At 43.6% G+C, this 11,460-nt stretch overlaps 1 protein-coding gene across 10 annotated transcripts in view; it reads left to right on the top strand.

Moving 5' to 3' along the window:
• Window positions 1–1,614: 1,614 nt before the first annotated feature.
• TBC1D4 (TBC1 domain family member 4) overlaps window positions 1,615–11,460 on the top strand; it is a 207,556-nt gene continuing 197,710 nt past the window's right edge. For 7 of the 10 annotated variants that reach the window (XM_081549935.1, XM_081549931.1, XM_081549932.1 and 4 more), the window contains exon 1: window positions 1,615–3,021. In XM_081549935.1, the coding sequence (XP_081406061.1) occupies window positions 2,524–3,021 (498 nt within the window). In that variant the 5' untranslated portion in view covers window positions 1,615–2,523. Of the gene's footprint in view, window positions 3,400–11,460 lie in introns of all 10 variants that reach the window. The other 3 variants (XM_081549933.1, XM_081549930.1, XM_081549939.1) reach the window with 2 other exon arrangements.

Here is an 11,460-nt window from a genome sequence, read left to right as displayed (position 1 = left end):
ACTGAAGCAGCTCCTCATTTTCTCTATTCTGTTTTTATATGAATTTTTCTTTTGCTCATGTAATAGTCTTCCCTGGGCTTCCCTGGTGGCTGAGACGGTAAAGAATTCACCCACAATGCAGGAGACCTGGGTTCGATCCTTGGGTTGGGAAGATCCCCTGGAGTAACCCACTCCAGTATTCTTGCCTGGAAAATTCCGTGGACACAGGAGCCTGGCGGGCTACAGTCCATGGGGTCCCAAAGAGTTGGTCAGGACTGAGCGACTAAGCACACAGCACAAACAGTCTGCCCTAGGGTCAGTGATTGGTGACCACGATATGGGTGTGGATTGTCAAATGTATTTGGTTCATAAAAAAATAACTTTTGTTTGGGAAATGCTCTCATAAGGGAAACAGGACTTAATCAAAACTTTTTTCAGTTTATTAGTTTGCCGTGTTTTTGAAAGGTTGGGCAAGGCCTTGTATTTTGCTGTTACCATGTGACCGGATTGTTTTCTGGAATTTTGAAGACTTGGGGTCACAATCTTCCAACTTTAGAGGTGCAGTGGAAGGCACTACTTGGATGTAGCTGGTGAAGAAGGTAGGAATGAGACTACTTTGGGTAAGACTGGGAAAAACCAAAAGACATATGGACATGGAAGATGGTGGGCATATGTTTTGGAAGTTGAACACCTCTGTGAGAGAAAGGAAAAGAGCTAATGTTTTGTGGCATATTGTCTTGTGCACACTGTATAACCTGTCAGGTGTGTTTATTTAGACAACCCATTCCAAACAGATACGGGATAATAATATTTAAGCATTTTAAGTGAGGGCAAGTGGGTTGAGGAGGCAGCAAAGATATAATCTTACAATAACCCTCTCTTGGCTCCTTCCCTGGTGGCTCAGACAGTAAAGAATCTGCTTACAATGCAGGAGACCTAGGTTCGATCCCTGGGTTGGGAAGATGCCCTGGAGGAGGGCATAGCAACCCACTTCACTGTTCTTGCCTGGAGAATCCCCATGGACGGGGAGCCAGGCGAGCTACAGTCCATGGGTTTGCGAAGAGTCCCGATGCGACTGAGCGCAACCCTGACCCTAAAGGGCAAAGCAGTTTGAACAGGGAATGATGGAGCACACTTTACTATTGTAATATTCTCACACAATAGAGAGGTTTAAGAGAATAGCATCAAAGAGACAATCTACCAAGTGCCTTGAGAAAGGGAAAAGCATATCAGAGCCAACAAAGTTCCTTCTAGGTCACCAGTGTAGTAGATCTGTTTAGGACTTGAGGTCAAAATCAAACGTGTAACAAGTGTTCATTTCCCTTGAAAAACAAAGACCTAAAAAACCTTCCTTTAAAAAAATATTCTTTGTTCAGATGACCAAAGCCCCTGCGTGTGTTAATAAAAGAATCATAAATAAATTTCTTTTGAAACTGAAAAAAAATTCATCATAATTTCGTGATTTAAAACACGAGTATTTTTTGAGATTATTAGGAAATAAGATTCAGAAATCATGTAGACTTTAGAAGGAATTGAAACCAAGCAAATACGATTACTTACAAAAAAAAAAAGTCTTAGGGTCCCATTGAGAGTGGTCCCCTCTCCAGGGGGCAGCAGAGACGCCCAAAAGAAGACGGAGATCTCGGCGACTCGAGAGAGGACGAGTTGGTCGGGGCTGGGCTGGCGCTGGGCGCAGGACTGCTGCCCGAGGGGCGGGTGGGAGGGGCGGTCAGGGACCGCGGCCGGAAAAAGAGGCAAAGAGGTGACTTCTCAGATAAGCTTTCAGAAACGACGCTCTCCACCCGCCCGCCCGTCCGGAGGCGGGGTGGCAGCCCGATTAAAGAAGCAGCCAGCCTGGAAGGAAGGAAGAAGCGAGGGAGGGACGGGAACAGTAGGAGGAGGAGGAGGAGCAGCGAGCTGGGCTGCAGCGACCGGAGGAGGAGCGGCCCCGGCGAGGCCACGTTTCGTTTTTGTTATTTTCTACAGAAATAGTTGTCGCAGGCCCTCCAGGAGGACCGATCGCGCCGAAGCCCGGGGGCCCCGACCTTCCAGGTGACAGCTGGTCACCCTGGTAGGAATCAGCTCCGCCCCAAGTTACCCGCTCCCGCCCGCCCACAGCCGGTTCCCCGCCCAGCCTCCCCGTGCCCGCCCGCGGCGAGCGGCGGCCGCAGCGGCTCTGCAGCGCCGGAGAGGGCGGCGAGGGCCCTTGGACTCCGCGGAGCCGCGGACGAGGAACGGGGAGGTCTGGCCCCACGCGCGAGCCCGAGAAAGGAGGATGGCGATTTAACTCGCCCTCTTTAGCCAGTCCTGCTGCCCGGCGCTGCCCGGGTGCCCGCCGCCAAAGCCCGGGAGCCGCGCCCGGAGAAGTGCCGCATGGGGCAGGGCCGCTAGGGCGCGGAGTTCGGGGTCGCGCCGAGGAGGGCGCACGGCCCGGCGCCGCAGTTGGCACAGTTTCGGCGGCGCCTTCAACGCGAGAACTGGGAGGGTGGGGGGCGCGGCGGGCTTCTCCCCCCGCCTCCGTGCCCTCCTCAGGAGGAGTGAGTTATGGAGCCCCCCAGCTGCATTCAGGATGAGCCGTTCCCGCACCCCCTGGAGCCCGAGCCTGGCGCCCCGGCGCAGCCCGGCCCGGGGAAGCCAAGCGACAAAAGGTTCCGGCTGTGGTACGTGGGAGGGTCGTGCCTGGACCGGAGGACCACGCTACCCATGCTGCCCTGGCTCATGGCCGAGATCCGCCGGCGCAGCCAGAAGCCCGAGGCGGGCGGCTGCGGGGCGCCGGCGGCCCGCGAGGTGCTTCTGGTGCTCAGCGCGCCCTTCCTGCGCTGCGTCCCCGCGCCGGGCGCCGGGGCCACTGGGGGCTCCGGCCCGACGGCCGCGCAGCCCAACCCGGCCGTGTTCATCTTCGAGCACAAGGCGCAACACATCTCGCGCTTCATCCACAACAGCCAGGACCTCACCTACTTTGCTTACCTGATCAAGGCGCAGCCCGACGACCCGGAGTCGCAGATGGCCTGCCACGTTTTCCGCGCTGCAGACCCTAATCAGGCAAGACCGCGCGGCCCCGAGGCCCCGGGGAGGGTCCGACACACCCGGGAAGAGTGGGGGTGCTGCTGGCGCCGGTACCCCACGTTAAGGACGGGCTCTGGTCCGGCTGCTGGCGCGCGCCCTCCACGTGGCGCACTTGAGTGCAGCTGGTCCCGCTCCTCGGACCCCGAGTCCTGGAGCTAGCTTTTGGGGGCGGATGCGGCGGCGGGAGCAGATGACCCGCCGGGTCGAGGAAGATAGAGGGAGACTGAGTGGCTTCGGGACGGCGGAGGAGCTAGGACGATGCGGGTAGCAGCGCACGTCCTGGCAGGATCCCAACGTCTTGGCGTGTGACTGGAGAGATGGCATGGCCTGGGTCGAGTGTGTGAGTGCGTGCAGGTGTGTGTTTCAGGGAACGCGGGAGAGTATTGGGTGCCTAAAGGCCCCCGCACTCACGCTGGGTCTTGGTCGAGTCCTGCACCTTAGCCCCTTGGATGGTTGCATCTTCGTCACAATAACTCCGATATGGGAAGATGTTTCAGAGCCGGGCTTAGGGATAAGTTACTAGACATTGTCAGTTTGTCAGCAAAATACGAACCCGCATTTAGATGTTGAGCCGAAAGACTTTTTTTTGCAGTTTTTTACACACTTATTGGAGACAGAATCAATACCTACTTGGGTGATTTAAAAATCAGTGTCTTAGAAGAGACGAAAAATCTCTTTTCTAATATCATTTCTTTAGAGTTTACGAAACCGAGGTGCCTTTTACCAAACAGTACATTTTTACTTCCTTAAGCAACAGACACAGTCCTTTTTTCTTCTGGAGAGAGATATCTAAACAATCTTTACCACATTTTGGTTATGTCTTGAAAAACAACACCCCTCCCTCCCTTTAAAAAATGTGTAAGGAGTTTTTTTTTACCGTGTCCAAAGTCTCTGAGATGCTGTTATTTTTGAGTTATTTGTTTGGGCAAAGTACTTTAGATTCTTTGGGAAAATAGTGATGTCTAAATATAAATCAATAAAGTCTCAGTTGTACTATGTGGCCAGTTTCTTTAGCAGCTGGCCAATTAATAGATGAAAAAAACATTCTATAAGTGAGGCTTTAATTTTTGAAAATACTAGAATATATGAATTTTCAAAAATTAAAGCCTCTAGTATCTGTAAGGGAGAAGGAAATGGCAACCCACTCCAGTATTCTTGCCTGGAGAATCCCAGGGACAGAGGAGCCTGGTGGGCTGCCGTCTATGGGGTCGCACAGAGTCAGACAAGACTGAAGCAACATTAGCAGCAGCAGCAGCAGTATCTGTAACAGAAAGACTGTCTGTTTAATAGTTTTCCACAAAAGGCCTGTAGTTCAGCTGAAGAAAATAAAAGTTCAATATCTTCTGATTGCATCAGTTACTTTGTAAGCTAGTTTAATATGCTCAGAACTCCCAGTATGAAGAGAGCAATTTTGATTTATGGGACCTCTGTTCCATTATGGCAAAATGCCTTATTACAGATGATCTCAGAATCCTAACCATGATTAAAATGAATTTCATTTCATACTTATCTGTTCAAAATTTATTTTTAGCTGTCAGCTATGTTGAAGTTGGAGAGCAGCATGTTCTTTATTTCCACTGTTGTAGTATTGTATTTATCACTATCTTTACTGTTTTAAGATTTTGGGATTCTGTGAGTAAGATGGAAGTAGTGGCATTTTTCTAGGACTTTAAGGAGTGTTTCAAGATTCTTGATGGTTCTTTTCTTCAGGTCTGAAGCATGACACATCATTGCTAATTTCACTGATGGTCAAAGTTTGTCTCTGGGTTACAGCACCTTAAATTCTAAACAGTGGCTATTGAGTTTTCCCCGGACTCATTGAAGTTCAATTAAAATATCCCATTTTATTTACCTTCCTTTTTGTATTTAGATTTGAGAGGCTGAATGTGCTGTCACTTTACAAATAATAGCATGTGTAAGCTTATGTACCCTCTATGGTCCTGTAGGAGCAGTGGAAGCCATATGGCATTTTGATAAAAGAAGAAGCAAATTTTTCCTGTTTATTGTCATTTCCCAGTTGAGTCTTTGATCTAAAAATGTAGAATCCTATTTGCCCCAAACATAGAAAGCCCCTGGCAGAGGATCATTAATTTGAAAGGCCAGATGTTGTCTACTTAAGAATTTTCTCCAGCCATAAATCAAGGGTTACAACCCTCAATGGCTGGGAGGATGGTTGAGAGGTCCATGGAGGACTAAATAGGGAAATTCTTTCTCAAGGTTCTGCTCAGTTCCAGGTGGAAATTACATTAACAGAATATAAGCCCAGTGTTGACCAAACTTCTGATTTCTCAAGGGAAAATGGAAATTTGGATTTTTACATATGAGTACACATTTCAAAGTATTAGCAAGTATTTTAAACATTGAAGAATCCTATCTGGGCTAAACAAAACACATCTGAAGTTTGGCTTCAGAGATCTAAGGACGGCCACTTTTGATCTTGGGCATAAATATTTGTTGAGTGGCCAAGTGCGCTGTGCGCCCTTTGTCACATTTCCGTTTGAAATAGTGAGGAGAGTTAGAATGATTTGGAAGGCAGAATTTATAAGTCAGATTCCCGGTAGTGATGATTCCACGGTTGAACTTGTTAGAGGATGAATTCATCACATTATTTCCATCCAACAGTCTACCTCATATAGGGTAGAATCTCTGGATTTTTCTGAGCACCTATGAAATGAGAAGGAAGAAGATTTGCTGTTTGCTTTGCCACTGAATTCTACATTTGAAGTAGAGAATTATTTTTTCTTGTTTAGTCACTAAATCATATCTGACTCTTTTGTGACCCCATGGACTGTAGCCCACCAGTCTTCTCTGTCCATGGGATTTCCCAGGCAAGACTACTGGAGTGGGTTGCCATTTTTTTCTCCGGGGGAGCTTCCCAAACCAGGGATTGAACCTGCATCTCCTGCATTGGCAGGCAGGTTCTTTACCACTAAGCCATCAGGGAAACCCCAGAGAATTATTTAGTTGGACTTTAAGATTATGGCTAAATCTCTTAAGTATGTTCTACAGTCCCTGAACAAAATATGGAAGGTAGCCTGGAGCAGAAGTCCTGCAAACATCCCCAAGTAAACTAGCCTCTGCTTTGTCTATCTTGCCTGTCCCTTTTCTGAAATAGACCTGTCTGTTGGATGACCATATAACTTATTGTTTAATGCAGGACAATTTTATGAGAAAGGAGGTGTTGTTAAACTTACACCGGCTTAACAACTATAAAACTGGACCGTTTAGGGCAAACAGGAACATAGATGACCATAGATAAATGGAAAAGTTTGTGTTTCTGCCAAGTCACAAAAATGGAGGCTAGTGGTTTCTGTATATAAAATGATGATGTTTTGCAGCATATCTACTCACACGTCTTTTGGGGGGTGGAACTCTGTGTGGCCTCAGAGATGGGAGTGCTGGATATATGCGAGTAGCTTGGGTCTGTTGTGGGGAGTTGCCATAGTGATGTGCCCTCTGGCTCCACACCTTCCTGGTGGTAAGAGTCAGCCTAAGGATGCTAAACCTTAGTCAGCCTGGAGGAGTGCTCTGCCATAATGCTCTGATGCAGAGCTATTTCTCCCAGGTGCAAAGAGAGGTGTAGGTTGGGAGCAAGTGAACTAGTTCCAGTTCAAATGTATGCCAGTACAGATTGCTTCCCATTTATTCAAGCCTGTGTAGTCTTGCATGGGAGGAATGTCAGTCAGCATGCATCAGCCAAGGTTGGATATTTGAAAAGTGCTTAACTTTGCATAAATTAAAAAATAATTGCACTGGCATAAATTGAGTTGTAGACTTAAAACTGGTTGGAGAAACCGAGAATCGCTGATTCTATATCTAAAATCTTGGGAAGGTCACTAATATTCTTCAAAGTACTTACCTTTGTCTACTTTCAGAAAGAGCCTGAATGTAGCATTCAGAAAATACTACATATTTAGCATTATCTCCATTTCCCTATTAAAAAGCAGAACTTGTTTTATGTTATATATATATTTTATGATATTAAAAATAAGAATTGTTAGTGTTTATAATGCTTGTTAGAGATTACACGTGTTATCATTTGCATGAGACTCAACAGCATATGTTTCAGATTATAGAATGAGTAGTCATTTAAAACACAAAAACATGATTGCTGTAATTTTCATTGATTTCATTTGTGTATATATTCCTTGAAGCTCACAAGAATGTACTTTCAAAGAGATTTTACAAATTGGGTTCTTAAGATTAAACAGTGAACTCAACATGATGTATTTTCAACTCTAAGTTCTCTAAGCCTGTGGGTTTTTTGCTTCTTTTAAAATATTTAGTATTTTCTGAACTTTAGTCAGATAACCAATTTTCACCCATGTATTTCCAAAAGATCATTTTTAGTATTGTCAGAGTTGAAGATCATTGGCCCTGGGAATATACAAGCAAGAAAACCAGAGAAATAAAAATCTGGAAATTTTCACATTTCTCTCTGTGCTTTCCAAATACTTTGTGCTATTCTAGACAGGTGGATAGATCTCTTCCCTTGTGTTTGCTGTAGTCAATTTTGTTGTTGTTCTCTCCCTTTCTAATCTGAGGTGGATCTAATCTGCCTTGGCTTTGTGGTAGGATCCTGACTACAATATCTGGGGGAAAGGTAGAAATGTATACCCAGAGACTCCCACTTGTGAACGGCGTGTTATAATGAAGATGGTGCTGTTTGGTATCAGGGCTTGTTTAGCATAAACCAGAGGTTCTCCAACTTGAGTGTGTGTCAGAATCACCTGGTGAGCTTGTTCAAACAGACTGGTGGCCCCCACCCTTAATTTCTGATGCTATCAAGTTCTCTGCTGGTCTGGGGACCACAGTTTGAGACCCACTGTCCTCAGTGATTCTGTTCATCTGGTTGGGTATATAATCACTTCTGTTCTCTTGGTTATTTTTGCAGCTGTTCTCAAACTTGAAAGTTCAGGGTGAGTGTGGAGAGGAATAATATCTGTGGAAGATTTTGAAAAAACTCTTCATTTTATAGCTTAATAGTTTTGCATATTTTCTTTGCTAGATAGACATTATTCTGCCAGACATGCTGAGACTAGCCATATGTTTAATGAAAACTACCTTTCAAGCCAAAGTTTTAGGTTCTTCAGATGGGATAATCAATTTATAAGGAATATATTCTAATGTTCAATTATGATAAATTATTGCAAAAATCAAAGCTTTATTTATTGAATTTGCAGAACTAACATGAGAAAACATCAGTGTGTTTAATATACTGTCTAGTAAGAAAAAAATCAGGCACGAAGAAACACAATTGACGATTTGGTGAAAAAGATTGTGACTACTCTGAGTGATTATTGCAAACTTTTCTTTTTTCTCCTTCGCCTTCCTCCTCCTTCTACTTCTTTTTCTTTTTTAAACCCCTGGCTTTTGTTTGTTTTGTTAAAATCATCATCTGCTGCTGCTGCTAAGTCGCTTCAATCGTGTCTGACTCTGTGCGACCCCTTAGATGGCAGCCCACCAGGCTCTGCCGCCTCTGGGATTCTCCAGGCAAGAACGCTGGAGTGGATTGCCATTTCCTTCTCCAATGCATGAAAGTGAAAAGTGAAAGTGAAGTCGCTCAGTCGTGTCTGACTCTTAGTGACCCCATGGATTGCAGCCTACCAGGCTCCTCCGTCCATGGGATTTTCCAGGCAAGAGTACTGGAGTGGAGTGCCATTGCCTTCTCCTAAAATCATCTAGATAGTGATTTTAGACGCCCATTTCTTTTGGACTGTGTTGCCATGTTGTTGTGGCTTCCCAGGTGGTGCTAGTGGTAAAGAACCCACCAGCCAGTGTAGGAGATGTAAGAGACACAGGTTCAATCCCTGGGTTGGGAAGATCCCCTTGAGGAGGGCATGGCAACCCACTCCAGTATTCTTGCCTGGAGAATCCCCATGGACAGAGGAGCCTGGTGGGCTAGAGTCCATGCTGTCGCACAGAGTTGGACATGACTGAAGAGACTTACTATGCACCACCACATGCCATGTTTTTACTTAGATATATCCCCCTGTAAAATGAGGGACAGATCAATTATAAACTAATTTTGTAGTACATTCAGAATTATTGACCAGATAAAGGATTTTGCTTAAATTATGGTCTATGTAAAATATTAACACAAATTTAGTAATTCATTGGGAGGCATCAACTAAGCATGCCATTGGCTTGTTACTTTAAGGGTGTAATGTGATTACTAACATACACCATAGTATGTCTATCTAAATAGCTTTTTAATGCTTAAAAGCCAACCTTTGTTGAGCTCTTGCTGGATGATATTACTGCCTTTAGTGCTTGTCCTAGGTTATCACATTTTATCTTCACAATAACAGTGTAAAGTATGTACCAGTCTTCTTCCCATTTTACAAATGAGAGAACTGAGCTAGAGAAAGTTTAAATATTACCCTAAAGACACAAAGCTTGTAATGGTAGAAGCAGTTTCCAATCTACGTATATAGTTCTCTTATCTGCTACTCTAAAAATCTGATTTTAGTTGTTAGTGATAGGAAGCTTTATGCTATCACTTTCCCCCCATTTTAAAAAATACAGTTGTTTTATTTTATTTTGTTTTCCAGTTTTATTGAAGTACAATTAACAAGCAAAAGTGAAAGTATGTTAGTTGCTTAGTTGTGTCTTACTCTAGGCTCCTCTGTCTGTGAAATTCTCCAGGCAAGAATACTGCAGTGGGTTGCCATTCCCTTCTCCAGGGGATCTTCCCAACCCAGGGCTCAAATTGGGTCTCCTGCATTGCAGGCAGGTTCCTTACCATCAAAAATTGTATATATTTGAAGGTATAATGTAGCATTTTGACATACGTATCAAAAGGAAGGATTACCACATCAAGCTATTTAACATATCCATCAACTCAGGTTGGTATTGTTTTCTCTGTGTGTGTATGGTGAGATAACTTAAGAACTACTCTTTTGGCAAGTTTCAAGTATACAATATAGTATTATTAACTATAGTCACCATGCTATTAGATCTTTAGAACTTTCTCATCCTGCATAATTGAAGTTTGTTTCCTTTGACCAACATCTCCCCACACATCCCATCCCCCAGCCCCTGGCAACCACTATTTTACTCTCTGCATTTATGAGTCTGACTTTTTAAATTCCATGTATAAGTGATATCATGCAGTGTTTGTCCATTCCCCCCAACCCACACTTTTTAATTAAGAATCTCTACATTTAAATGTACTCATTAAATTTGTAAAATAATAATGAAATGCTGAATGCATGCTTGGATATAGTTTTGCCAGTGTGTATTTTTGTTTTAATGGAAGGTGAAAAGTCTGTATGATTTGTTAGACTGGTGAAGCTGAACTCTAGTGTATCTTTTACATAGTGTCTTTAGAAGTGGCAGGGGAGTAAACTGTGAGAGTCTTGTTTGCAACCTTTGTAACTACTTTGACCAGAAGTGTTAGTCGCTCAGTCATGTCCTACTCTTTGCAACCCCACGGACTGTAGCCCACCAGGCTCCTCTGTCCATGGAATTCTATAGGCAAGAATACTAGAGTGGGTTGCCATTTCCTTCTCCAGGGGATCTTTCCAACCCAGGAATTGAACCTGGGTCTCCTACACTGAAGGCAGATTCTTTGCTGTCTGAGCCACCAGGGAAACCCTGATAACTACTTGAGTTTAGAATAAAAAGTCTTTAGGATATGTATTTAAAAATGGGTACAACAATGCCTTTGTTTTATTGACCCATAAAGGATATAAATATTGTAAAGTATAACAAAGTAGAAAGTATAAATTATAAAAATGTATTGTAATATCAAAGTATATAAAGTGTGAAATTATAAAATATAAAAGTAGTGCATCTTACCATCATTATAAAACATATACAATAAAGCAAAAATTATTGGTATCAAGTTGTGCTATTTTAATTACCTTGGGTTAAAGGGAAAGAATATGTAAATTTTAAGGTTACATTAATCCCAGTGACCTGATGGGCTGATACATGGTTTTGCAGGAGTTCAAGTAGAGAAAGGTAGTTCAAAAAAGCATTCATGGGTCCACAATAACATCAGCCTGCTGAACCCGTGCTGTGGCAGCCAGTGCCATAGGCATGTGTTTGGGAAAATAACATCGTTCATCACATTGAATTTAGCTCATTAGTGAAATTGTTACTGGTTTTATACTTGTGTTTGTGGGTATTTTGTAAGTTGGCTTTGGTTTGAAAATTGTTTAAAAGCTAGAGCTACAAGTAGCTAAAGTTTATGTCTAGATTTTTGTGAACGTATTTAAAGTAACAGTAAAATAATTATGTTAACATCATAATTTATCTTCAAAAGAATTCTAACAACCAACTGTAAGTTTGGAAAATTCCTGGCTTAAACTTTCAGATGTTATTTAATATGACTCCAATCATCTGTGATCCTATTGACAGAAAGGGAAAAAAGTATGAGATTAAAATTTTGGTGGGTTTAATTTCAGA

This window comes from Giraffa tippelskirchi, chromosome 12 (genome assembly GCF_054371585.1).
Source record: "Giraffa tippelskirchi isolate mGirTip1 chromosome 12, T2T-mGirTip1v1.2.pri, whole genome shotgun sequence".
NCBI lineage: Eukaryota > Metazoa > Chordata > Mammalia > Artiodactyla > Giraffidae > Giraffa > Giraffa tippelskirchi.
Note: the sequence above shows the minus strand (reverse complement) of the source record. Positions and strands in the feature narration are given on the sequence as shown.